The 27,581-nt window shown below is 38.5% G+C and overlaps 4 protein-coding genes across 4 annotated transcripts in view; 2 read left to right on the plus strand and 2 right to left on the minus strand.

Moving 5' to 3' along the window:
* LOC103509303 lies at window positions 1–14,472 on the plus strand (the record flags this gene model as incomplete). Its single annotated transcript, XM_008473910.3, is given in 7 exon segments — window positions 1–203; window positions 1,627–1,855; window positions 2,475–2,680; window positions 3,004–3,060; window positions 11,900–11,945; window positions 12,605–12,820; window positions 13,101–14,472. Coding segments are annotated over 7 exon segments (1,154 nt in total), but the record flags the coding sequence as incomplete, so codon positions are not given.
* On the minus strand, window positions 3,377–26,811 carry LOC113465331 (non-lysosomal glucosylceramidase-like). The gene is made up of 4 exons (XM_026823691.1): window positions 26,690–26,811; window positions 4,517–4,704; window positions 4,089–4,180; window positions 3,377–3,679 (listed from the first exon to the last, which is right to left on the minus strand). The coding sequence occupies exons 2-4, from the start codon at window positions 4,642–4,644 to the stop codon at window positions 3,489–3,491; spliced, it is 411 nt and encodes a 136-aa protein (XP_026679492.1). The 5' UTR covers window positions 4,645–4,704; window positions 26,690–26,811; the 3' UTR covers window positions 3,377–3,488.
* Window positions 15,931–16,835, plus strand: LOC103509302 (probable protein disulfide-isomerase ER-60). The gene is made up of 2 exons (XM_008473909.3): window positions 15,931–16,089; window positions 16,452–16,835. Exons 1-2 carry the CDS (start codon window positions 15,985–15,987, stop codon window positions 16,554–16,556), a joined length of 210 nt encoding a protein of 69 aa, XP_008472131.1. The 5' UTR covers window positions 15,931–15,984; the 3' UTR covers window positions 16,557–16,835.
* The window catches only part of LOC103509305 (farnesyl pyrophosphate synthase), a gene marked incomplete at its 5' end in the record, with an annotated part of 9,344 nt that continues 2,117 nt past the window's right edge, over window positions 20,355–27,581 (minus strand). Inside the window, 4 exons of the mRNA XM_026823689.1 lie at window positions 20,355–20,592; window positions 21,472–21,621; window positions 21,963–22,048; window positions 24,490–24,506. Of these exons, the coding sequence (XP_026679490.1) occupies window positions 20,371–20,592; window positions 21,472–21,621; window positions 21,963–22,048; window positions 24,490–24,506 (475 nt within the window). The remainder of the gene's footprint in view (window positions 20,593–21,471; window positions 21,622–21,962; window positions 22,049–24,489; window positions 24,507–27,581) is intronic.

Here is a 27,581-nt window from a genome sequence, read left to right on the forward strand (position 1 = left end):
TGGCCAAGCTCAGTGACCGCATCCGGTTGATTATCGAGCACTACCAGCAGGAAGATCCGGTCGGATTACCGGCTATCCAAATACCGGACCCCCTACCTGTGCCAGATCTACAGAAGAGTAAGATGACATTCGATCATATGCAGATCTACGGCCTGTCTCAGTTCCGGATAGTCAAAGTTCATACGGACTTGCCGGCCATGGAGGTAAATAGAATAGATCAGCGGTTCCCAAACTTTTTTCTATGCGGCCGCCCTTTTTTCAATTACGAAGGCGCCGCGACCCCTTTACTATATTTTATGTGACTCAACTTTACTAGAGAGCCATCTCCAGGGGGCCGCGGACCCTAGTTTGGGAATCGCTGGTACAGATCTATTTTTATAGTAGAATAGAATAGATCAATAGGTATCTAAATAGATCTATTGTCAAAGTGAGTAAGATCAGATAATGTTTAACAAAGGGAATCAGAATAGAACAGCACCATAATCTGAAGCCGTATATCTGCAAAAAAGGTGAATGATGTCTTCCAGGTGCTCCAAAGTTTATTTTTTATCACCATAAACTAATGATTTTACACATATTCCGAAAGAAAATCATCCAAAGGTGTCAAATCGCACGATTGTGGAGGGAAATTGTGAGGGAAATTGAGCAAAATTATGTGCTAACAAAACAAGAAAAAAATTAAACCAAATGTTTCGCTTCGTTCGAGCTATCCGAGGGGCCCGTATGCCCAAACTTAGTATTCAAATACTAAATGGCATACTTTTAGCTTTCCAATAAACAAAATATCATAACTATACCTCAAATAGTATGTCTTTTATAGTTTAAAAAACAAACCTCTAAAAGAACACCCTACATGTGTTGTCGTTCTGGCCAAATTTCATCGAAATGGAACAAACCGTTCCAGACAGACAGATCGCGACCAGACAGACAGTAACAGACAGATTTAATGAAAAGTCGTGGCGTTAAATCTCAGACTTCACTTCGTTCATTCAATAAAATTTATTCCAAATCATGCGGGTAGAATGTAGGATACCAAAGGAATTTCCAGAGATATGAGTTCGAATATTGATTACTTTTCATTAGTATATTAACTTACTATAGGAAGAAATAGGCACATGATAGACATTCGACATATTCATGTAATAGGCTCATACTACTCAGGAGGATAACTAGGTTTATTCACAATCTGAACATAACAGAAGGTAATCTGGGCCAGGGACAAATTTAAATATAGTTGCTTTCAAAACAAACGACTTCCTTCAAAAATGAGTACGAGCCTTTTTTTCTGAAAATCTCGCCGTAACTTCTGAACGGTTAATCTCGTTTAAATGAAATTTGGCAAATATTTTCAACACGAAAAAAATGTTTTTCATCACATTTTCCACCCAATCAGGCTTTGGAGCTCCAGAAAGACCCTTTTTCTGATTTCTACTATTCACTGAATCACTAGTTGGCCTTTGAAGAGAGAGCCTGATATCTCTCGTTCTCTCTCTCTCTCTTTCTATCTCTCACTCCCTCCCTCTCCAAAGGTCATACTAGGCAAGCGCCATATTAAAGAGTGGTAATCAGTTCAGTTTCCGAAAGGAAAGTACAGCTTTAACCCTTCGCTACCCCTCTTTCTTCCAGATCACCATGGGGATTCTGATGTCCAAGCTGGAAATCCTCGGCAACTATTCACTGGATCAGTTCTGGTCTAGATCTCAAGGCCCGTTCAATGTATCCCTTATCAACGTGTATATTGAGGGAAAGGCCGGTCTGGTTGTGAACCAGGCGGGGAAACTCGAAGCAGACCGAGTAGACACGAACGGTCACGTGGAAACCATTAAGCTCAACTTTCAGAACTTGGACCTTCTGGGTAAGCAAGACTAGTGCCAGCACTACCAGCCTAGTTCACTTGGAGGATAACGCTCTAGTTGGAGAGTAGCGCGTTTATTTTCTAAGTGCTAGGTTGCGGGTTCGATTCCCGCTCGGGGCCGATTTTATCCTAAACAGATAAGGTTTGTTCCCGGAAAGGCTGATTTTCTCCTATCCTCTCTTCCTTCTCTGCTTTCGGTGCAATATGACCTTAGCAGTTACATTCAATCTAATATTAAACATCTACAAAATAATAATAAACTAGGGAATCTGTGAACAACAAACTGAAGAATTCACTCAGAAAAATGATCTCTACGGGATCGCCAAAGATATCAGCCAGCGGAGCGGCGCTGGCACGTTGAATGCGCCAGTTCCCAATGGCTCACTACAGTTTACCAAAGTTTACAAAAGGATGGGTGATCAAGTGATCATCTAGGCATTTGCATGTTGCTTGATTTTCCTGAAACCACTCAGTCTTAGTGAGGTTCGTGTTGTCGCCGAATGAAGGGTAAAATCCTCGTCACTAAAAACCTTAGCAGTTATACAGTAATGTTAAATATCTTGAAAGATAGAATAATAAATATACTCCTCGTATTCTATCTTTATAAACCCCGTTCCAGGCAGCATGATACAAACAGCTCTGAATTCAGCCGGACCATTTCTATTCGAATCTCTCAAACCTTCCATGCTCGCCGAATTCAACGTCAAGATTCTGCAGAACATGAATGATAATCTGAAGGCCTTGAATCACTCGTTTGAACCCAAAGCAGGTCTTCCTATTGATAACCTGATCCGAACTGTGCGACAGCTGCTGAGAGAAAGACGGGTAAGGTGACAATTTATCCCATCAAATTGATAAAAATAAATTAGACTGCTGGGGTAAAGGGAATTTTCAGTCTTATTCGGGTAAGATGAATAAAGTATATTTTATTTTCTTTAAAGTTATAACTCGATGACTTTGCATTTAGATAACTTGTTCCTATGATAACCTGAGTAATATACTATTGCACTAATATACTATTGCACCAAGTCCGATTTTGATTAAATTTGGTAGGTACCAATGTTTAGACGCAGAAAGGAAATTTTAGACCATTAAAAACGATTTAATTTGCGTTTTATTTTCTTCTAATTAATTTCTACATGTTCCAGATTGACCCATATCAAGTAGAGCTTGGCCCATCCCTACTCAACAACAGTGTGTTTAAAATAGAAACCACTCAGCCACAAGGGCGGGCCCCTTGTTGTCTCACCTGACTCCAGTCATTGTCCAACAGTCAAACGTCTGATCTGGAAATCCACCATTCTGAACTATACCCAATCCTTGCTTATCAAACGACTCACACTTTCGGATAAGTTCGAGACATGTCGGGTAGACTCGGGTCAGGAACCGAATGTCTTTGTGTAGTGCATAATCCCGATATATGGACACGATGAACTTTAAATTCAGATCCTTCCAGTCTGATACATCGAATACGTTATACCCATTGATCAGAGAAAACGGCTCCTAGAACATCAGAAAGTAGCCTGGTGAAATACCTGCATTCAATAATACGAGTTCAAATTTTGTGTCGATGGTGGGAATCGAACCCAGGACCTTCTGCCTGACGAGCACGTACCTTGAATGGAATGTACAGTTAGTATGAACTGATTAGCCCATAGTGTCTCATACTCCCATACTTACCTTGTATGGAATGTACAGTTAGTATGAACTGATTAGCCCATAGTGTCTCATATTCATATATGCCTGGTACCAGTTGATAGCGACAGAACTCTCCCCTCCATCCCCTGTTGATGGAGCCTCCGCCTATTCCTCCAATAGGAACGCCTGAAAATACAACACACTAGGCGTTATACACATGTAAAGGATTCATTGTCAACCTGAAAACACAACACACTAGGCGTTATACACATGGAAAGGATTCATTGTCAACCTGAAAACACAAGACACTAGGCGTTATACACATGTAAAGGATTCATTGTCAACCTGAAAACACAAGACACTAGGCGTTATACACATGTAAAGGATTCATTGTCAACCTGAAAATTTAATGTGGAAAGTATTGATTTAAAATTGATTTGGAGAATTTTTGAAGCTCTTAAACGTCTACCTCTCACATAAAAATTGTACTTATAAAAAACAAAGCTTTTCTTCAAAATCAAACAAACAAAACAAGTTTTTAACATTGGTAATGTCAAAATGTTCACATCACTTCTTTCGATCATAGGGTACTTACCATATCTCTGTTGTGGTTCTGTGGGATGGATGAAGTTCATGATGGGTTTCTTGCGTTGAAAGTATACTGTGTAGATGTAATACAAGATATATCTGTAGACAAAGGGAATAGGATAGTTTCGTTTTAATCTCACATAGAATTTGTATTTTCAGAGTTATTAAATATCTACGTATTGTTAATGAGTAAAAAAAAAAATGCTTGAACCTTCGTCCTCTTGATTATCAGGCGAGCGTCTTGACCAAGTATACGAACACACCACCAGGCAGGTAGAGCATATTTCCTATCAAATGTGTTAAGCCTACTTAAATGCTTGTCACAAATATCGTACTCAGCTTAATACACCTCGATAAGTTCCATGACTTGGAACTCGAACCACCAACCTTCAGATCCAAAGTCCACCACTACACCACTGAGGTTGGTATCCTCACCTGACTATAGTTCCGATCATATTATATATTTGGTACAGGGTGGGCCGATGATGCTGCGTCCATTTCTCTGGAAACTGGTGGTCGAAGTTCACTTTGAACCCAAACGGACTAACTTTTGGGCCACCCATTACTGGCTCTAGTAAACCTACAGGAGGTGGTGGAATGTTGATATCACAGCATGGGGGATACTGAAACAAAAGAGAATTCATTGAAGTTAAGCAACGTTGCGTGTGGTTGGTATTCAGCTGGGTTACCTCCGGAGCATCAAATTTAGGGTGTCGATAATTTAAGACCGGTTTTAGCGTCACCTATGTTAAGCTACCCCGAGCAAGGGCAATAAATGGATGGGTAACTTAAACATTATATTGGTAGTTATTAGGAAACATTAAAAGGAATAAAGGGAGAACGGGCTGTAGTCTTGATTTTTAATCATTACATAAAAGTAAAATCAAAATATTAAAACAAGAATAATAATAAACTGAATATTAAACAAATTAGGTAGGTACATAGGTACTGATTTTCTCTAATCACGATCGAATAAACTACGGGCCAGTAGAGAATGTCTGTTTTGGATAAAGTTCATCCCGAGCGGGAATCGACCGAGCGCTTACAAGGTAGACGCAATAAACTCCAACTAAGCGAACAAGGCTGGTTCATCAAGTGACCTTTTTTGAACGAAGACTAACCCAAAGTTAAGTCGTATTTTCCTTTCGGGCACTGAGATGATTTCCTCTCTTTTGAAGCTGATTTCCCGTCTTTTGGCGTGGTAGCGTCTGTACTAAACGACTAACACTAAACCGAAATCATAGGCAGTCCGAAATGGTGCGCCATATTTCTCTGTAATACAATACAATATCCAATATGTTATACTCATTGATCAGAGAAAACGGCTCCTCCTCTGTAATATCATAGAATAGAACAGAACTTGGTCAGAATAAAGGTAATCGCGTGTTACTGATGGTTGACCCACTGAACCTGATCCCCAGCATTAAAAACCTCTAATACCCCCCCAAAAGATGTTCAATTTCTTACCTGGATCTCCTAAATCATGAGGTACACTCAATGGTTTCTTCCTAGCACACATATCACCATAAAACAGAACAGAACTTGGTCAGAATAAACGTAACCGCGTGCTACTGATGGTTGACCCACTGAATCTGATCCCTAGCATTAAAAACCCCTAAAACCCCCCCAAAAGATGTTCAATTTCTTACCTGGATCTCCTAAATCATGAGGTACACTCAATGGTTTCTTCCTAGCACACATATCACCACTATGTATCAGCCATCTCTTCTGATTCAAAGCCATGTACACGCTGTCCCGAAAGTCGCTCTGCAGGGATTGTTCTAGTTTGGGCCACAGCGCAGCCAGAGAGAAGGAGGCGTAGAAATGAACGTCGTACGTATTGTACATCCTATACTCGTGACCCTCCAGATATGCAAACCGACCGTACTCTTTCCTGTCAGAGGGGAAATTAGTGAAGATTTTTGTCTTGTTTTTTTTTCTAAGAGGTTTGATAAAGAGAACTGTAACTGCTAAAGTCTTATCGTCCTGAAGGTGAAGAGAGAAGGAAGACAGGATAGGAGAAAGCCAGCCGAACCGAGAACGAACCTTGTATGTTTAGGAGAAAATCCACCCCCGGGCAGAAATCAGATCAGCGACTTAGCGCTTATAAAGTAGAGACGTGCTACCCTCCAAGCAAACTAGGTTCACATTAGGGTCTTGTTGATTCAAAATTGGCAAAGAGTTAGCTCTCAGGGCTTGGTGATCATACGCCTTGCACAAGAGAAAAATTTGTTAACTGCTAAAAATTGATTCCGTAACGTGAAGGAAGGATAAAAGGACTTACCTAGGATCCTCTGGGTCTAAGCTGTTCTCATCATCATGTAGGAACCAAACTGTGCCTCCATCAGATATAAAATATAACTCATTGAATATACAACTCTTGTACCAATCTGGTAACTCACTGAAATCAAATGGAATTTGAGATTCAATCATCTGTAAAACTTACGCAGAAATATACCCCATGATGTCCCCCAAAGGCCCGATTGGACCCAAATCTAGTGAATATGTTTTTCTTCCTTTTTTAATACTTGGAAATCTAAGTACATACCATCTATATTTCATCAAAATCACCATAGGTACATGAAAAGATCAATTTTTAGGGGGTTATGATGAAAAAAACTAACAGAGAAATTAAATAAAAATTTGAAGTCATTCGTTGAAAATGAAAGGATTATTTTTATTTCACTTTTGCTATAGGTAATTCTTACCTATTAGCTAGTGTGGGTGATTGCCAATGTTCAATAGCATCTATCCAGTCAGTATAATGTTTGATAGCGTATGCACTCATTTGTTCTGCTGCCTCTGTATTGGAACCTGGGGGAAATAAAAAACTCAAGTCAAATAACAATGAAAGTATTGAAAAATACAGTGACAAATTTTCAAGTTTGTGATCAAATCAGTAAACCTCTTTCATGATGATAGACGAGAAACTGACGATGAAATTGAATACTTGGCGACGAACTTTGGCAAAAATGGTTTTTATGGGGGATATCACTTTTTTTTCATTCCAGTAGTCCGGATTTTTTAAACTTCCACAAGGACCAGGATAGAAAAAATGTACCAGGCGAAATTCGAGCCCACAAGTCCCACCTTCAAACAACTGTATTCACTCACCTGGGAACCACCTGGTATAATATCGTTCGTGTGTATTCGCGGCACTTCGGAACTTCACTTCCCCCATGGTCCATACCAAGCTCATCTGTATCTGTGACGTCACACCTGCTCCCAGCCTCTCCTTTACATTCAAACCTACACCCAGACCTTCCCCCGGGCGCGTAACGCGAGCAGGGTCCCCATATTGAGCGCCCTTCTGTGATAGGGTTCCATGAGATTGGAGGGGGTCCCATATTTCCGATCCGCTGCCGTGTGGATTGAAATAAGAACAGATGGATACATTCTGAGGAGAGATAGAGGTGAAATATTATAACCTAGTATTATCATAGTTCCATGGGAAAATAGATTCAAACCGTGAAAAATCCCTTAAAATAACTGAACGAAGTGAGTTGGATATTCGTTTACCTTCTCCACTTACGAATTGACCTCGATAAATTTCATGATTTGACTTGGATTCGAACCACCAACCTTTACATGCGGAGTCCACCGTGCTAACCACTTCACTAAATATCCTACCGACCTTCATAAAAAAGATAAACCAAACCAAAGATTCTTTGAAGGTTTCAATAGCAGGATCCTCACTTTGCGAGCATTTTTAATGTCCTTATTTTAATCAGCAGGTTTCTCCTGGAGGAGCTCTTCCTTCCAACTACTAATTTTTCTTTCACTGTAAGCCTTTTAAGCAGCGCGCACACTGATCATACACTTACAACACTTACAACACTTCAGACATTTCCAACATTTCCATACAACATGTTGGAAGCTTGTATTGGTACCAGGCCCGTGGATATAGACCGGTATAGGAGCCTTGGTTCGAGGGGAAATTCCAGGTCCAGTCAGATAGGGAGCCATCAGGAGGGGGAGGGTGGGGGGAGAGTACTTGCTGATAGAGTACCTTGCCTGGGAACACACAAATAAATATCAATCAAATTATGGATGGTAAAGCAGAGAGCTTCTTCACAACTTTTGTGGGTATCACAGCATTAGGTAGTGCCTCCTTTACTATAAATTCTCATTCATCAATCTTTTTACACTGGTAATGCCGCCACTGGTCGCTATTCGATTAAAGTAGCTACTCAATTGTCCTCACAATACTGAGTGCACCCTGAACTCCCAACACAGAGCCGAAAAAACTTCGACCTCGATGGGAATCGAACCTGGGCGTCCAAACCTCATGATACCCACTTGGCCACGGAGGTTGTAGAATGGAATGTAGAATGGAATATTTCAAACCAAGTGTTGTATTGGTTATGCTTATGCCCATGTATATACCTATGTGTCAATACCTACGAGAACATCAGAAAGTAGCCTGGTGAAATATCTGCATTCAAAAATACGAGTTCAAATTTTGTGTCGATGGTGGGAATCGAACTCAGGACCCTCTGCCTGACGAGCACGTACCTTGTATGGAATGTACAGTTAGTATGAACTGATTAGCCCATAGTGTCTCATACTCCCATACTTACCATGAATGGAATGTACAGTTAGTATGAACTGATTAGCCCATAGTGTCTCATACTCATATATGCCTGGTACGAGTTGATAGCGACAGAACTCTCCCCTCCATCCCCTGTTGATGGAGCCTCCGCCTATTCCTCCAATAGGAACGCCTGAAAACACAAGACACTAGGCGTTATACACATGTAAAGGATTCATTGTCAAAGTTTTTCTTTAATGTGGAAAGTATTGATTTAAAATTGATTTGGAGAATTTTTGAAGCTCTTAAACGTCTACCTCTCACACAAAACTTGTACTTATAAAAGACAAAGCTTTTCTTCAAAATCAAACAAACAAAACAAGTGTTTAACCTAGGTAATATCAAAATGTTCACATCACTTCTTTCGATCATAGGGTACTTACCATATCTCTGTTGTGGTTCTGTGGGATGGATGAAGTTCATGATGGGAGAATTTATTGTGATAAGATGAGAGCAAGAGGTTACCCTGAAGGATTTCCCTCTTTTTATGTCTGATTTATTTTTGGGTCTCCTTGAACCAAGTGTAAGATTATCGCTTTTAATAGCAATAGGATTTTAATATTTGACTCTGTTCATTAGATTTTAATTGAAAAAAACTGATATCCCCCACAAAAACCATCATTGAAAAAGTTCCTTGCCAAGTATTTAATTTAATCCCCCATTTGTACTTCAGGCCAATCCGATTTAAATGCAGTTTTCTTTGAAAATATATTTCGATAGACTCTTAATAACATAAAAGATAAGCTATAACTTGCAAAGAATCACACATCACAGATCTATATAATCGGACCAGGACAAAGAATCAAAGAAATACTATGCAACTGTTTTACATTTTCACCACTACTCTGCTACTTGGCGTGGTCAATGAGGTAGTGGCAAGTGAGGATGGCTATGCGGACGCCAAGGGAGGTGAAGATATGTTCCGAATAGACAACCAGACGGCCATTTCCAAACAAGCAACAGGTAAGTAATTCATATGGAAAGAAAAAAAAAAACCCCGGTAGTTAAAACAAGAAACAAAGAAATTTCAAAATTTCTAAAATCAACGCTAGTTGACCTTAGCTTGCTGCTTAGAGAAAGCTAATCTTATCTAGATACGAAAACCAAGTATGGGTTCCAATCTTCCAACGTATGTAGCTGGATTGTATGCAAAAACCAGTGATATCTCTCTCAAAAAGAAAAAGAAAAAAAAACTGATATCTTCCACAAAAACCATCTTCACTAAAGTCCGTCGCCAAGTAGGTAATCAATTTCAATCGCCTATTCCAGTGTCCAAACTGAGTGACCGAATCCAGTTTTTTTTTTTTTTTTTTTTTTGGTTTTTTTTCTTTATGGATTAGAACAGCAGAGAATGTCTGTTTTGGATAAAGTTCGTCCCGAGCGGGAATCGACCGAGCGCTTACAAGGTAGACGCAATAAACTCCAACTAAGCGAACAAGGCTGGTTCATCAAGTGACCGAAGACTAACCCAAAGTTAATTCGTATTTTCCTTTCGGCACTGAGATGATTTCCTCTCTTTTGAAGCTCATTTCCCGTCTTTTGGCGTGGTAGCGTCTGTACTAAACGACTAACACTAAACCGAAATCATAGGCAGTCCGAAATGGTGCGCCATATTAAAGAGTGGTAATCAGTTCAGTTTCCGAAAGGAAAGTACAGCTTTAACCCTTCGCTACCCCTCTTTCTTCCAGATCACCATGGGGATTCTGATGTCCAAGCTGGAAATCCTCGGCAACTATTCACTGGATCAGTTCTGGTCTAGATCTCAAGGCCCGTTCAATGTATCCCTTATCAACGTGTATATTGAGGGAAAGGCCGGTCTGGTTGTGAACCAGGCGGGGAAACTCGAAGCAGACCGAGTAGACACGAACGGTCACGTGGAAACCATTAAGCTCAACTTTCAGAACTTGGACCTTCTGGGTAAGCAAGACTAGTGCCAGCACTACCAGCCTAGTTCACTTGGAGGATAACGCTCTAGTTGGAGAGTAGCGCGTTTATTTTCTAAGTGCTAGGTTGCGGGTTCGATTCCCGCTCGGGGCCGATTTTATCCTAAACAGATAAGGTTTGTTCCCGGAAAGGCTGATTTTCTCCTATCCTCTCTTCCTTCTCTGCTTTCGGTGCAATATGACCTTAGCAGTTACATTCAATCTAATATTAAACATCTACAAAATAATAATAAACTAGGGAATCTGTGAACAACAAACTGAAGAATTCACTCAGAAAAATGATCTCTACGGGATCGCCAAAGATATCAGCCAGCGGAGCGGCGCTGGCACGTTGAATGCGCCAGTTCCCAATGGCTCACTACAGTTTACCAAAGTTTACAAAAGGATGGGTGATCAAGTGATCATCTAGGCATTTGCATGTTGCTTGATTTTCCTGAAACCACTCAGTCTTAGTGAGGTTCGTGTTGTCGCCGAATGAAGGGTAAAATCCTCGTCACTAAAAACCTTAGCAGTTATACAGTAATGTTAAATATCTTGAAAGATAGAATAATAAATATACTCCTCGTAAACGTAGATATTCCAGGTTGGCGCAGTTTGAGAAAGTTGAAAGTTGTAAAAGCTCAAGGAGCTTCCTAAAGAAGAGCAAACCAAAGTCAGAGAAAGCTCCATTTGTTCCTTTTATCAAGTTCTTGTATTACCTACTGGTAATATCACTGATCAATATAGTTATCCTTTATCTTATCATTGCGTATAAGTCTCAGATAAGGAGGTGACAAGTCAAGAGTAAAGAGGTAAAGTTTATTAGGTACTTTCTATTTTTTATCTAAGGTAGCCCAACTTTCACTTCTGAGAAGTAGTGTGGTTATGGGTTGTATGACACTTTCAGCCATAGCTCTAAGGGTAATAGCAATAATGGCTGGCTTACCCTCCATTCACTGACTGACCATGAGAAGAAAATTGTACTACATGGCCTCTCCTCATTCTATCGAATAGCTAAGTTCAATTCACTCTACAAGTTGATTCAAGCAGTGTTTTGTGGCCATCTAACGGTCTTGGGGCAATCGTTTGCTTATGGCTTTTCCCAAACCCACTCAGGCTGGTTGAGGTTAATGTGAGGAGGCAGGAGGCTAGTACCTTGTCATTGAATGGAGGATAAAACCCTTGTCACTAAAAACCTGAACAGATACGGTGACAATGACGTTCAACCCCTTGAAAAAAGAGGAAGATTTTTTACTTTCTATTACCCTTACGTATAGGGAACCTATACAAGGTAATGAGAATAAAATAGAACATTTCGTACTACATGGCCTCTCCTCATTCTATCGAATAGGTAAGTTCAATTCACTCTACAAGTTGATTCAAGCAGTGTTTTGTGGCCATCTAACGGTCTTGCTTATGGCTTTTCCCAAACCCACTGAGGCTGGTTGAGGTTAATGTGAGGAGGCTAGTAGCTTGTCATTGAATGGAGGATAAAACCCCTGTCACTAAAAACCTGAAGCTGAACAGATACAGTGACAATGACGTTCAACCCCTTGAAAAAAGAGGAAGATTTTTTACTTTCGTGAACCGTTACCAAATAAGCATGTGAATAGTTAATCCCATGTGATTATTCCATTTTTCACGCGAAATCCAATGGTGCTACTTTTAGCACTCTCTCACTAACATGTTGAGAAGTTGCGGGTTCGATACTCCCCTGTGTCAACAAATTTCCCTTTTATTTGTGAACCATTGTAATTTAAACTTCATTTAACAACTAAAAATAGATAACTAATCTGATCCCTAGTAATGAGCATCGAAAAAAAGAATGTGTCATGATGTAAGGTAATAGAAAGTCGTGTGATGTTCACACCAGATCTATTTTTTTTTTTCTTTTTCTTCTGCTATTGGTTGACTGACTGAATATTAATGTGCATATAGGTATTTATTCACAGTAAAACAAAACATTACATTAATCAATTTCCATTTTCCATCACTCCCTCCCTTCCTCAGGTGACATATCTCTCCACATGGAGAACAAAACCCTTCAACTCTCACTTCACATTGGCATACCCCTCCTACAGGGCCGTCTAGCCTGGTCCCTCTCTTATGTCACTCGATCTCAGACTTGCTTCTCTCTCAAGTATGTCCAGATCAAGATATCGGTGAATCAAACCCTCAACGACCTCAGCAAATCACCCAAGCTGAATGCTATTGATATTCAAATAGGTAAAACTCCCTCTCATTTTATCATTGATGCATAAGAAATAGATGATTAAATTCTATACTTGGCAACAAACTTTAACAAGATTGGTTTTTGTGTGGGATATCATTTATTTATTTAATATTATTTTTTTTAATCAATGATTAACAAAAAATTGGCATGCAACTTAGTAGGTACATACCTAACAAGAGATTCTACCAAATTTAACTTTTTTGTTTGCACAATACACAAGGAAACCATGTTTACCCTATTTATTTCAATTATTATTTGTTTGATATTCAACAGGTCACATCAAGCTGAGCAAACATTACTCAAAACAGTCAGCAACATCACCACGACAACTATTAGAGCGCGCCCTGTATGCCACACTGCCTAACCTGGTGCGACTACAGATATTGTCCATTCTGCATCAACCCCTACACAATGCTATACAGGATACGTTGGACAACATACAGATCAAAGACTATTTGACTCAATTGTAAAAAGAAAGACACCCTTGACGCTGTGTTAACATTGTCAAATATGATGAAATATCCTTGTCATTGAATATCATTTCAAGTAGATATTTGTAACATCATAGATCAGGGGTTTCCGACTTCTATGTGTATGCAGCCACATTCTACAGTGGAGGTACTTCACGGGCCACATACATAGGGGAGCACCCCCCAACTTTTCAGAATTACAGTGTGATTGAATTTTGAGTGCCGCAAGCAATTTTTTTCAAAAAGTATTCTCCTAATTGTAGCTCAACACTAAAGGAGGTCAGTTTCCATGACTCAATGATAACTTCACCAGTCTTGCACGTGGCAGAGCCAGGTTCAATGCCCAGCAAAGTCAGACCATTTTTCGCATGGAAACTGTTCTACTTTAATGACTTATTGAGAGCCTCTCAAGAACAACCTAGTATGGATTAGCCATGGAGATAAAAGTACATGGCAAAATTTTTGACCCGGAATGAAAGCAAGGAGGTTCAAAAGTAGTGAAGGGAAAACAAATTTCAAATGTGTCACAGATCAGCAGATCACACAACCACAAGATTAGAAATCCCTCACACTGGGAAAAATTTTAACTTAAGGGTTTTTTTATTGGAATTTTAAAATTCAAAGATTTTTGCCTTAATACCAAATCTTTTTTTTACATTTAGGTACTTAGGTAAGTTTGTACAAATCCCAAAAAGCTTTGTGGGCCACAAGAATGGCCTGGCGCCCATAGTTGGAAACCCCTGTCATAGATCTTTTGTTGACACTTGGTGGGGGGGGGGGGTTACTTCTGAGAATGTTTGGAGACAATGCCCCCACCAATCACCAAGCATGGACACAGAAATAAATGCTAAAACATGGGATTGTAAACCAAGCTATAAGAGGGTTGTTGGTCTTCAAAAGATCACTACTTAGGTGTGTTTGATTAGGTACCACCAAGGGAAATAACTGTGTAGTGATGTCTTCTCCATTAAAGCTAGGGGCACCACTTTTTATCTTTATGGCCCACCATAAATTCAGGCTACACACATGAATGCTGGTTCAACTGGGATTCTGAGACCAACAGCAGATTGGCATACTGTATACTGCTGTAATCGAGAAGATCTATGACATACTTACCCTATGTTGAGAACCTAAATGGTGTATCAAAATCACAGAATTTGAATCAAAAATACCAAACGAAACTAGAAAACATTCACCTAGCACAGGTTTTCCGAGTTATTTTGCTGTTCTACTCTTTTGTTATCTTGCTTAGAAGAAAGGGAAGCTAGCCATAGGGTGTTTCAAAATAAATGGTTTTTTTTTTTTAAGTAGGTTAAGTAAAGTACCTAATGAACTTTATCAGTCAGCAGCAATCAGAATATGATTGTGTCAGACTGTCTTAGAGACCTGGACCTAAAGTTTATTCCATCACATACAATCTGATGGTCTGAGCTGACAGACTGCAGTCTATCAGATGGTTTGAGTATGAGTGACAGGCCTTACACACATATAGTGACATTGCCTAAGGCAATCTCCACTATTCCACCCTAATTTGGTAGGTAGGTACCTACAAAGTCTTCGAGGGGGGGGGGGGGGGGGGATTGGTGGATAAAAAAAACTCAATTTTTATCATTTCAAAAAATTTGGACTTTTTACTAGCCCAACCTTAATGTTATAGCTTTATATTTTTATAAAACTCGTTGAAAACTTGAAAATAAACAAAAAAGTGCGTCACCACAAAAAAAAAGTGCGTCACCAATCGAATCAACCAGCTCGAGGAGGTGGTGGGTCTCAAGAGCTAAACGTTTAATAGTTTGGTGGAAAGTCACAATCAACCGTTTAGTAAAAAAAACTTTTATTTTGTCATTTGGTGGATTGGTTGATCAACCGCTGCACCGGCTGTGAGTCTTATTTTCAAAAAAAAATTTTGGTTTATCTTAGGTCTGTTTTTCATTCCTACGCCGCATCGATGCGGCGTTCACTCTGCGTCAGGAGTGGGGGTAAAAAATGGAAATTCAACAAACATAAGTCTAATTCAAGAGGTCCTGAATTTGTTGCCATCTTTCAAGTTGCTACTCATTTCTCACGAAGCACCTTAAACTCTAAGCATAGCCGAAAGAACAGTGCTACTCTCATTCCTAATTAATCTTTTCACTCCGTCTCTAGCTATTTAACTACTCATATGTCCTCACGAGGCGAAGTGCACCCCATATTCTAGCCACAGAGCTGAAGAAAAAAAACTTCCACTATGCCGGAAATCGAACCCGGGACCTCGACCGTGCAAGCTTAACCACAACCACAATTAATTCATGATGGAGATGTAGGTATATGCCTGTAATGATGATTATCTACTAAACAATATATTTCTCATTTCAGGGTGGCCGAGAAGTGGACGACTTCATCAAGTTCATCGCTAAGCACGCCACCAGTGAACTGTCTGGCTATGATCGTAGCGGCAACCCCAAGAAAACCGAATTGTAAAACACGTCACCCTGTATACGCGACGAACTGAGACACGCTGTATATACTGTGGAATGCGGAGGGAATAACGAACTTTGGTACAAAAAGAAAATTGATTTGTTGGTGTTTCGGCCCAATTAGGCTATCAAAAGCTCTGTTTCGAATCTTCAAATCAATGAATTATTTCAATAACGTTTCTATTTTATGTTTATTTTCAGCTCAAAGGAGAGAATGTAGACTTGGTGAAGATGGATGCCACTGCTAATGATGTACCGAGTCTGTTTGAAGTTCGAGGCTTCCCCACTCTGTTCTGGTTGCCCAAGAATTCCAAGTCCAAGCCTGTCAAATATGAAGTGAGTCTAATTTAAGAGGTCCTGAATTTGTTGACACTAGTCCTTCTCTTCCAAGTTGCTACTCATTTCTCACGAAGCACCTTAAACTCTAAGCATAGCCGAAAGAACAGTGCTACTCTCATTCCTAATTAATCTTTTCACTCCGTCTCTAGCTATTTAACTACTCATATGTCCTCACGAGGCGAAGTGCACCCCATATTCTAGCCACAGAGCTGAAGAAAAAAAACTTCCACTATGCCGGAAATCGAACCCGGGACCTCGACCGTGCAAGCTTAACCACAACCACAATTAATTCATGATGGAGATGTAGGTATATGCCTGTAATGATGATTATCTACTAAACAATATATTTCTCATTTCAGGGTGGCCGAGAAGTGGACGACTTCATCAAGTTCATCGCTAAGCACGCCACCAGTGAACTGTCTGGCTATGATCGTAGCGGCAACCCCAAGAAAACCGAATTGTAAAACACGTCACCCTGTATACGCGACGAACTGAGACACGCTGTATATACTGTGGAATGCGGAGGGAATAACGAACTTTGGTTTTGAGGGAAGATTTTTTTTTTACACTCTGTGTGGGATAAGGGCTCTTAGCTCTTAGTTTAACGAAGGCTAATCGGAGATTCAAGCTATCTTGCCGTTTTGTTGGAATATCCAACTAGTGTCCAGGGAGCCTATTCCTCAGGGTTCCAGAAGGTAGCCTCACAACTTTGCAAATCGCGAAACTTTGACATTGGCGCAACCTTTAACATGGGTTATGCAAAGTTGAAGGTTTTTCTCCTATAATATTGCTTACGTCATAATTGTTTACTGCAAGTGTGAAGTTCTTTCTGGAACTTCTTGGCAGTATGGAATATTTTTCTGTGAAAAAGATTTGTATTTACTGCACCATTTTCTCATAATGGGAATTAGAGCTATAAGGTCGCGGAACACATATTACCCTTGGCTTGTCCTGAACCACGTACTTATTTAAAAACAATTTGTTCCACCATAAATCAGCAGGGAGTTTGTATGAGCATTTATTTAGATTTTAGTGGGTAAAAAAGGTTATGAATAAATTATTTTTGGGCACCCTCAAACCAGCCTGATGAAAAAAACTCAATTTTAGTATTTAAAATTAAAACTATTTACTGAGTTAACTAAATTTAAGGTTAAGTCCCTTGTGTTTTTTGGAAACGAAAATAAAAATCAGTAGCGTTGTTTTAGGTTAAGATAGATTTCTATGTATTTTTTATTTATTTTTCATTCTTGATTTTCCAATTTATTACTTTTTTCTTTCCTTTTTTATGTTTTTTTATTGTTACTGAATTTTTGGTTTTATTTCGATCTACCCATAGATTTTCTTTATACCTACGGCAGAATAAGAATAGTGTTCCTGTTTTGAAATGTTAGGTACCTATCTAAAATTTCGTGTTCTATGAAGTTTTTTTTTTTTTTTTTTTTTTTTTTTTTTTATAAAAAAACGGGGAACCTTTTCTTTTTCCCAAAAAAAAAAAAAAAAAAAAAAAAAAAAAATGTATTACTATTGTAATCATAAAAAAACGGGGAAATATTTCCAAGTGGGTAACCCCTTTAGGTACCTATCAGGCAATTCTGAGTCTTCTACATGAATAAATTTCACATTTAACTTCTACTAAGAGTAAAATAAATAGGTAGGTATGTTTTTTATATGACTCAATACGAATGTATGAAAATATCAATAAAGAAGATCTTTTACTATAAAAAATTAACATTTCGTGTTTTGTTCTTTATAATTTAAGTTTTGTGTTGCCAGCCTAGTTAGCTTGGAGGGTAGCGCGCATGCCTGGTAAGCGCTAGGGCACGGGTTTGATTCTCGCCTGGAGGGAACTTTATCCTTCACAGATAAGGTTCGTTCTCGGAACGGCTGGTTGTCTCCCATCCTGAGAGTAATAGAAAGTAATAACAAGATTTTATGTATGAGTACTGTTCACAGAACAACCAGTCAATTAAATTTAATTTACCAATGAATATGAAATTATAAATTAAACATGACACTTTTCAGTATACCATAAATAAGTGATAAAATAAATTAATTAAAAAATAAAGAAAAAAAAAAAATAACCTCAGTGGGACTAGTCAGCCCTGAGGGACAGTCTAAATAAATTATGAGGTAATAATAATATGTAGGTATACATCAGGACCGCATTCCAGAAGAAAAACTTAGCAATGCGTACTTCTTCATGAGGTAAAATGAAAGAAAACCCTTTAAAAGCATTGCCTAACCATAGTAACAGGTAGTAGCTATGAGGTAAAATGAAAGAAAACCCTTTAAAAGCATTGTCTAACCATAGTAACAGGTAGTAGCTATGAGGTAAAATGAAAGAAAACCCTTTAAAAGCATTGTCTAACCATAGTAACAGGTAGTAGCTATGAGGTAAAATGAAAGAAAACCCTTTAAAAGCATTGTCTAACCATAGTAACAGGTAGTAGCTATGAGGTAAAATGAAAGAAAACCCTTTAAAAGCATTGTCTAACCATAGTAACAGGTAGTAGCTATGAGGTAAAATGAAAGAAAACCCTTTAAAAGCATTGTCTAACCATAGTAACAGGTAGTAGCTATGAGGTAAAATGAAAGAAAACCCTTTAAAAGCATTGTCTAACCATAGTAACAGGTAGTAGCTATGAGGTAAAATGAAAGAAAACCCTTTAAAAGCATTGTCTAACCATAGTAACAGGTAGTAGCTATGAGGTAAAATGAAAGAAAACCCTTTAAAAGCATTGTCTAACCATAGTAACAGGTAGTAGCTATGAGGTAAAATGAAAGAAAACCCTTTAAAAGCATTGTCTAACCATAGTAACAGGTAGTAGCTATGAGGTAAAATGAAAGAAAACCCTTTAAAAGCATTGTCTAACCATAGTAACAGGTAGTAGCTATGAGGTAAAATGAAAGAAAACCCTTTAAAAGCATTGTCTAACCATAGTAACAGGTAGTAGCTATGAGGTAAAATGAAAGAAAACCCTTTAAAAGCATTGTCTAACCATAGTAACAGGTAGTAGCTATGAGGTAAAATGAAAGAAAACCCTTTAAAAGCATTGTCTAACCATAGTAACAGGTAGTAGCTATGAGGTAAAATGAAAGAAAACCCTTTAAAAGCATTGTCTAACCATAGTAACAGGTAGTAGCTATGAGGTAAAATGAAAGAAAACCCTTTAAAAGCATTGTCTAACCATAGTAACAGGTAGTAGCTATGAGGTAAAATGAAAGAAAACCCTTTAAAAGCATTGTCTAACCATAGTAACAGGTAGTAGCTATGAGGTAAAATGAAAGAAAACCCTTTAAAAGCATTGTCTAACCATAGTAACAGGTAGTAGCTATGAGGTAAAATGAAAGAAAACCCTTTAAAAGCATTGTCTAACCATAGTAACAGGTAGTAGCTATGAGGTAAAATGAAAGAAAACCCTTTAAAAGCATTGTCTAACCATAGTAACAGGTAGTAGCTATGAGGTAAAATGAAAGAAAACCCTTTAAAAGCATTGTCTAACCATAGTAACAGGTAGTAGCTATGAGGTAAAATGAAAGAAAACCCTTTAAAAGCATTGTCTAACCATAGTAACAGGTAGTAGCTATGAGGTAAAATGAAAGAAAACCCTTTAAAAGCATTGTCTAACCATAGTAACAGGTAGTAGCTATGAGGTAAAATGAAAGAAAACCCTTTAAAAGCATTGTCTAACCATAGTAACAGGTAGTAGCTATGAGGTAAAATGAAAGAAAACCCTTTAAAAGCATTGTCTAACCATAGTAACAGGTAGTAGCTATGAGGTAAAATGAAAGAAAACCCTTTAAAAGCATTGTCTAACCATAGTAACAGGTAGTAGCTATGAGGTAAAATGAAAGAAAACCCTTTAAAAGCATTGTCTAACCATAGTAACAGGTAGTAGCTATGAGGTAAAATGAAAGAAAACCCTTTAAAAGCATTGTCTAACCATAGTAACAGGTAGTAGCTATGAGGTAAAATGAAAGAAAACCCTTTAAAAGCATTGTCTAACCATAGTAACAGGTAGTAGCTATGAGGTAAAATGAAAGAAAACCCTTTAAAAGCATTGTCTAACCATAGTAACAGGTAGTAGCTATGAGGTAAAATGAAAGAAAACCCTTTAAAAGCATTGTCTCTTAGCGACTTCAACTTCAAATATTCCTGGGTCGTCTTAAAATTGGTCTACTTCTTCCTAGCCTTTTCCTATTTAAATAGGGTCGGCGTCTTAAAATTGGTAATAAGGAAAGTATAAAGAGATCTAGGAGTATATAGGGTGTCTCATATTAGTTTACCTCCATGAGTTTCCTCTGAGCGGGTGTAGCGCGCTGTAGAGCCACCACTGCAAGCCAGGAACATTTCCCATCCTCTATATCAGTGCCTATTTTGCCCGTAACATCAGGGGTACCGAAACAGTCCAGGTAATCATCTTGTACTTGAAAGAAATGTCCCATCTCCAATAATAGGGTCCGCGCCTGCCTGTGTACCTCCACATCTTGCATACCCGCCTGTCACGAGCAAATAGAAAGTATAAAACCCTGCCTTGGTGAGAACAGCACATGACTTTACATTAAAATCAGACTACAGATACTTTAAAACTCTACTCCAATGAAGAGGCTGCGTCTGAAAGTCGTCAGTACAATTTAATCCCGCCATTACGAGGTAATTGGACTGACTTCAAATCTACACACAAACACCTCAAGCTAGAGTACTGGACCAACTTTTATCCATTTTATACACTGGACTATAATAACCATAGTTGCCAGTGGCGCTTACACAAGGCCAGTATACCTACTGCCAGTCAGCTGGACTACCTACTGACCTCACAGACTAGATTACGAGTTATACAGAGATATACAGAATCACTTACCATATGCATAGCCAAAGCTACAGGGAGTTGAAATGAATAGAACGCAGTCTTATATTTCACAATAGCTTCATTGAACTTTGTTGGTTTTGAGGGAAGATTTTTTTTTACACTCTGGGGGATAAGGGCTCTTAGCTCTTAGTTTATGCAACGAAGGCTAATCGGAGATTCAAGCTATCTTGCCGCTTTATTGGAATATCCAACTAGTGTCCAGGGAGCCTATTCCTCAGGGTTCCAGAAGGTAGCCTCACAACTTTGCAAATCGCGAAACTTTGACACTTACTCCAATGAAGAGGCTGCGTCTGAAAGTCGTCATTACGAGGTAATTGGACTGACATCAAATCTACACACAAACACCTCAAGCTAGAGTACTGGACCAACTTTTATCCATTTTATACACTGGACTATAATAACAATAGTTGCCAGTGGTGCTTACACAAGGCCAGTATAGCTACTGCCAGTCAGCTGGACTACCTACTGACCTCACAGACTAGATTACGAGTTATACAGAATCACTTACCATATGCATAGCCAAAGCTACAGGGAGTTGAAATGAATAGAACGCAGTCTTATATTTCACAATAGCTTCATATCGGTCCATAGTAAACTTGCTCAGATCATTAGCAGTGCTCAGGTCTAGAGACTGACCCATGGAAGTCTTTAGTGATACCTGAAATTAAAATAATTAAATGATGATAAAAAGACAAGATAATACACAGACCTTGTAGAATATACCTTGTTTAAATACTGCCAGCATACGACTGAAAAGTCGTTTCAGTCTCGCATTAAAAACAGTGGTAGCTTATAGGTTAATAGTGGTTGTTCTCAACTTTTTGGTCTTACAGAAGAAGCTTCCGACCTAGGTCTGAGAGATCGCAGTCAGAAGCTTTTTTCGCCACACACTTTCCGACAGTCTAAGCGTGAGTGACCGGTATTAGTATTAGGAATACACAAATGAAATATTAATAAAACAAAGTCTCCATGAGATTATAGACTTTCAGCTTCACTTACATCATGGAACAAGTGTATAAGGTTAACATAGCAGGGTAGAGAGGAGAAGTATCGTCTGAGTAGTTGATAGATGCCTTGTTCCGAGTCTATTTAAATAACCTTATTACAACCCATTTTTCTTACTTGCCTTTAAGTCTGTCTGTGTGTCTGTCTCTCTCTCTTTGTTGTCTATATATATAAAAAAATAAATAAGTAAAAATAAAATAAATCTCTTCCACCTCCAGAGGCCTTAAATAAACATCAAGAACACCAAGATTTTACAAATCCCCCTCCAGATGGACATAGCAAAAACAGACATAGGTAGGTATTCAAGCTAGGTTTCTTCTCATTTGCAAAATCTTAATGTAGCTAGTGGTATCAGCATGTTAAGTAATACACCTTAGTTTCTCATGGATCACTTAATAATGTGCTGGTTACAAATAACCACAGTCCTTCAAAGAGTTGCATATTGTTGGTACAGCCAGTGCCTTAATCAAAAGGGTGACAGCACAAATTGTGATGCTATTTGGCACTTGGGCTATGAGTAGCCTGATGGTCAGTCAGTGAATGGAGGGTAAGCCAGCCATTATTGCTATTACCCTTAGAGCTATGGCTGAAAGTGTCATACAACCCATAACCATACTACTTCTCAGAAGTGAAAGTTGGGCTACCTTAGATAAAAAATAGAAAGTACCTACCTAATAAACTTTACCTCTTTACTCTTGACTTGTTGCCTCCTTACCTGAGACTTTTACGCAATGATAAGATAAAGGATAACTATATTGATCAGTGATATATTACCAGTAGGTAATACAAGAACTTGATAAAAGGAACAAATGGAGCTTTCTCTGACTTTGGTTTGCTCTTCTTTAGGAAGCTCCTGAAGTAGGGGAAGTGGAATGAAAAACACGCGTCGGCTTCGCATCGCACCCACGTCGGAATGAAAAACAGGCCTTTTATCTTCTTTTTATTGCGGTCGGTGCGGTGTTATCAAATCGCCACTACACCTACCTACAACACATTGCTTACTTCACAGACGTCGTTTCAGTCCGCAAGCCTCGTTTACATGATGCGATCAGCCCAGTTTTGGACTGGGAATTTTTGCTATCCATAACGTGAATTTGCCTGATGGATTTCAAAGTAGGGGCCCAGACCGGAAATCTAGCGGAGCTAGACCGAATGGACTTTGTCTACTGTCTAATTTACTACAGATTTTGCTAAGCACGATGAGGCTTTTCAGTCCAACAGTCCATGCCCTATGATTCGTTATTGTGTGCAGACGCCTTGCTTGGCCCGGCCTCACTTGGATGAGCGGACGTGTGAAAGGACCCTAAAATGTATCGCACGTAGTATCAAACAGATGTACAAAAATGAAGGGGCAATTTATGTCAAAATGTAAACAAAAAGCGCAGTTTAGTTTAGTAGTTTAGCGCAGCGCGCAGATCGCAGATATTCCAGGTTGGCGCAGTTTGAGAAAGTTGAAAGTTGTAAAAGCTCAAGGAGCTTCCTAAAGAAGAGCAAACCAAAGTCAGAGACGCAGATAAACGTAGATATTCCAGGTTGGCGCAGTTTGAGAAAGTTGAAAGTTGTAAAAGCTCAAGGAGCTTCCTAAAGAAGAGCAAACCAAAGTCAGAGAAAGCTCCATTTGTTCCTTTTATCAAGTTCTTGTATTACCTACTGGTAATATATCACTGATCAATATAGTTATCCTTTATCTTATCATTGCGTAAAAGTCTCAGGTAAGGAGGCAACAAGTCAAGAGTAAAGAGGTAAAGTTTATTAGGTAGGTACTTTCTATTTTTTATCTAAGGTAGCCCAACTTTCACTTCTGAGAAGTAGTATGGTTATGGGTTGTATGACACTTTCAGCCATAGCTCTAAGGGTAATAGCAATAATGGCTGGCTTACCCTCCATTCACTGACTGACCATCAGGCTACTCATAGCCCAAGTGCCAAATAGCATCACAATTTGTGCTGTCACCCTTTTGATTAAGGCACTGGCTGTACCAACAATATGCAACTCTTTGAAGGACTGTGGTTATTTGTAACCAGCACATTATTAAGTGATCCATGAGAAACTAAGGTGTATTACTTAACATGCTGATACCACTAGCTACATTAAGATTTTGCAAATGAGAAGAAACCTAGCTTGAATACCTACCTATGTCTGTTTTTGCTATGTCCATCTGGAGGGGGATTTGTAAAATCTTGGTGTTCTTGATGTTTATTTAAGGCCTCTGGAGGTGGAAGAGATTTATTTTATTTTTACTTATTTATTTTTTTATATATATAGACAACAAAGAGAGAGAGACAGACACACAGACAGACTTAAAGGCAAGTAAGAAAAATGGGTTGTAATAAGGTTATTTAAATAGACTCAAGACTTATCTTTGAGGCATCATTTTCTCCAAACAAAAACATTGTTTTGAACAACACATTCCCCCCCCCCCTCGAAGACTTTGTAGGTACCTACCTACCAAATTAGGGTGGAATAGTGGAGATTGCCTTAGGCAATGTCACTATATGTGTGTAAGGCCTGTCACTCATACTCAAACCATCTGATAGACTGCAGTCTGTCAGCTCAGACCATCAGATTGTATGTGATGGAATAAACTTTAGGTCCAGGTCTCTAAGACAGTCTGACACAATCATATTCTGATTGCTGCTGACTGATAAAGTTCATTAGGTACTTTACTTAACCTACTTAAAAAAAAAAAACCATTTATTTTGAAACACCCTATGGCTAGCTGGACTAATATTAGCTGAATCAGTTAAAATGTAAATATTTTTAAACAGGACAAGAATTTGATCCTTTGCATAGATAAAACATTATTGTATTCAATACACCTTTGTCATTGTTGAAAAACCCGTTTTCAGTTTTAGTTCAATAGAAACATCTTGGTAAGAATAATGTTGGAGTTTGTGTAGGTACCCCACCTAGCTTGAGAGTTTAAATTAATATTTTTGTTATTCTAAAAAGAAAAAAAAAGCCTAGCTCTAATCCTAGTAAAATGTGTGACTTCTAGGTTTTGGTGTTAAGGTGAGATCAGACGATATGGCAGATCGACATATAATCTGGCAATTTTCTATTCCATACTGTGTGATTGGTCTTTGTTTATATGACCATACACCTATGGCATCAAATTTTTGATATGGTACCATAGATGTATGGCAGGTAGTGATAGGTTCTATGGTACTCGTGTGAGTGCATCATTACACAGTTATGACAGACATGGTCAACAAATATGTAGTTCTCTGGCATGTCAAAATATATGTCCAACATGTTGGACATAGAAACAGATACATGGCAGGGGTCTCAGATTGAAATCAATTATTCTTTCTGATTTACTTAGTTATTATTTACCGTGATGAGATTTTTTCTTTTATTTTTAACTATCATGTCTGGAGAAGAGATTTTTTCCCAAGCAGAGACTAAACGTAAATGTAGAAAAATTCAAACATTGTGGACTGATGAGAAACAAGAAGTCAAAATCTTCAATGCACAACCAAACAAAGTTTTTGTACATTTCTCTGTCTTCGGCTTTTAACTCTTCATAAAGCATAGCTGTGAAACCCACATCACAACGTTTATTTATCCATTCGCGTACCCATATTCTACGTTTCTGTTTTTTAGATAACATACAATACCTACCAGAGAATTTTCTGGCATCGTGTGAGTGCCATATTTTAGCTGTCCCAAACGTTTATTTTTCTCGCCAGAGAAAATATGGCCTTGTGCCATATAGTGTGATCCCACCTTTAAAGTTACTTGTACAGGTTTGTTTTCTTGACTGTAATATTTTTTTTATTCCTTTCTTGTTCTAGTACACAAGTGACTATAATTTCAACTCAGTACAATGTTGCTAAATAATCCCATACTGAGGCGAGTATGTCAATCAGTACAGAGTGCAGTGAACACTTCATGGCAACACTGCAAACTACACCCTTCCTCTTCCATGTGGTAAGACAAATTCCAGGGTTATGTGAAATAAATACCATGTTGCTTAATAGAAAAAAAAAGAAATGTATTAGGAAAAAGAGTCTTTGATCCCACCAGGAATCGAACCAGGGACCTCCAGTGTGTAAGGCTAGTGTGATACTCACTCGGCCATGGAGATTAATTTTTCCAAGAGGTTTGATAGAAGGAATTGTAACAACAGAGGTATTATTGTCCCAAAATGGAAGAGAAAAAGGACAAGATTGGAGAAACAAATCTTATTTGTTTAGGGAAAAATTTCACCCTAAATGAGAATCGAACTCATGATTTAGTGCTTACAAGGTAGATGTGCCACCCTCCAAGCTAACTAGGTTGACACAGGTTACTTACCTACTTAAAGCGGGGCTCACCAAATCAAAATTGAGATCAATCTAGGATTTAGCTATACTTACCTAATACCCAGTTATCTTTATGGCCCACCATAAATTCAGGCTACACACATGAATGCTGGTTCAACTGGGATTCTGAGACCAACAGCAGATTGGCATACTGTATACTGCTGTAATCGAGAAGATCTATGACATACTTACCCTATGTTGAGAACCTAAATGGTGTATCAAAATCACAGAATTTGAATCAAAAATACCAAACGAAACTAGAAAACATTCACCTAGCACAGGTTTTCCGAGTTATTTTGCTGTTCTACTCTTTTGTTATCTTGCTTAGAAGAAAGGGAAAGTTGAAGAAAAAAAAAGTTTACTTGTTGAAATTACACTGAACGGAGTGAAATAAGAGAATAGTGATCTACTTACCTCTCTTTATTGTCTGATCTGATTATCTGATGTGATGTTTGAATCCTTATCTCCTTATCAAAAATCAAAATCAAATACCTAAATGCAAAATTTCAAATTCCAAATCTTAAATCACCTGATGTGATGTTTGAATCCTTATCTCCTTATCAAAAATCAAAATCAAATACCTAAATGCAAAATTTCAAATTCCAAATCTTAAATCATTCCAAAAGTTTTTTTTGAAAATAAGATTCACAACCGGTGCACCGGCTAGAGTCCACCGGTTGATGAACACTGGTGGATTGGTGGATTAAAAAAAAACTCAATTTTTATCATTTCAAAAAATTTGGACTTTTTTTTTAATAGCCCAACCTTAATGGTTATAGCTTAAATTTTTTATACACTGTTGAAAACTTGGAAAATTAACAAAAAAGTGCGTCACCACAAAAAAAGTGGGCGTCACCATCGAATCAACCAGCCGAGGAGGTGGTGGGTTACAAGAGCTAAACCGTTTAATAGTTTGGTGGAACAGTCACAATCAACCGGTTAGTAAAAAACTTTTATTTTGTCATTTGGTGGATTGTTTGAATCCAAGCGCTCTTGCACCCGGCTGTGCAGTCTTATTTTCAAAAAAAAATTTTGGTGTTTATCTTAGGTCTGTTTCATTCCTCGCCCGCATTCGATCGCGGCGTCTCACTCCTGCTCAGCGAGTGGGGGGTAAAAAATGGAAAATTTCAAACAAACATCGGACGACGAATCTAGTGGAGGAAATTACCGAAACATTTTTTTCATTTCCCTCAATGAACAAATTACAAGACATGGCGGAACCTGAAGCTACTCGAGACTCGCATCAGGGATTTAAGACGCCAGCGTTGACCGCTGAAAGTAGGGGGAAAGCGGACATGAACAAACA

This window comes from Diaphorina citri, unplaced genomic scaffold (assembly GCF_000475195.1).
Source record: "Diaphorina citri unplaced genomic scaffold, Diaci psyllid genome assembly version 1.1 scaffold486, whole genome shotgun sequence".
In the NCBI taxonomy this organism is placed as follows: domain Eukaryota; kingdom Metazoa; phylum Arthropoda; class Insecta; order Hemiptera; family Psyllidae; genus Diaphorina; species Diaphorina citri.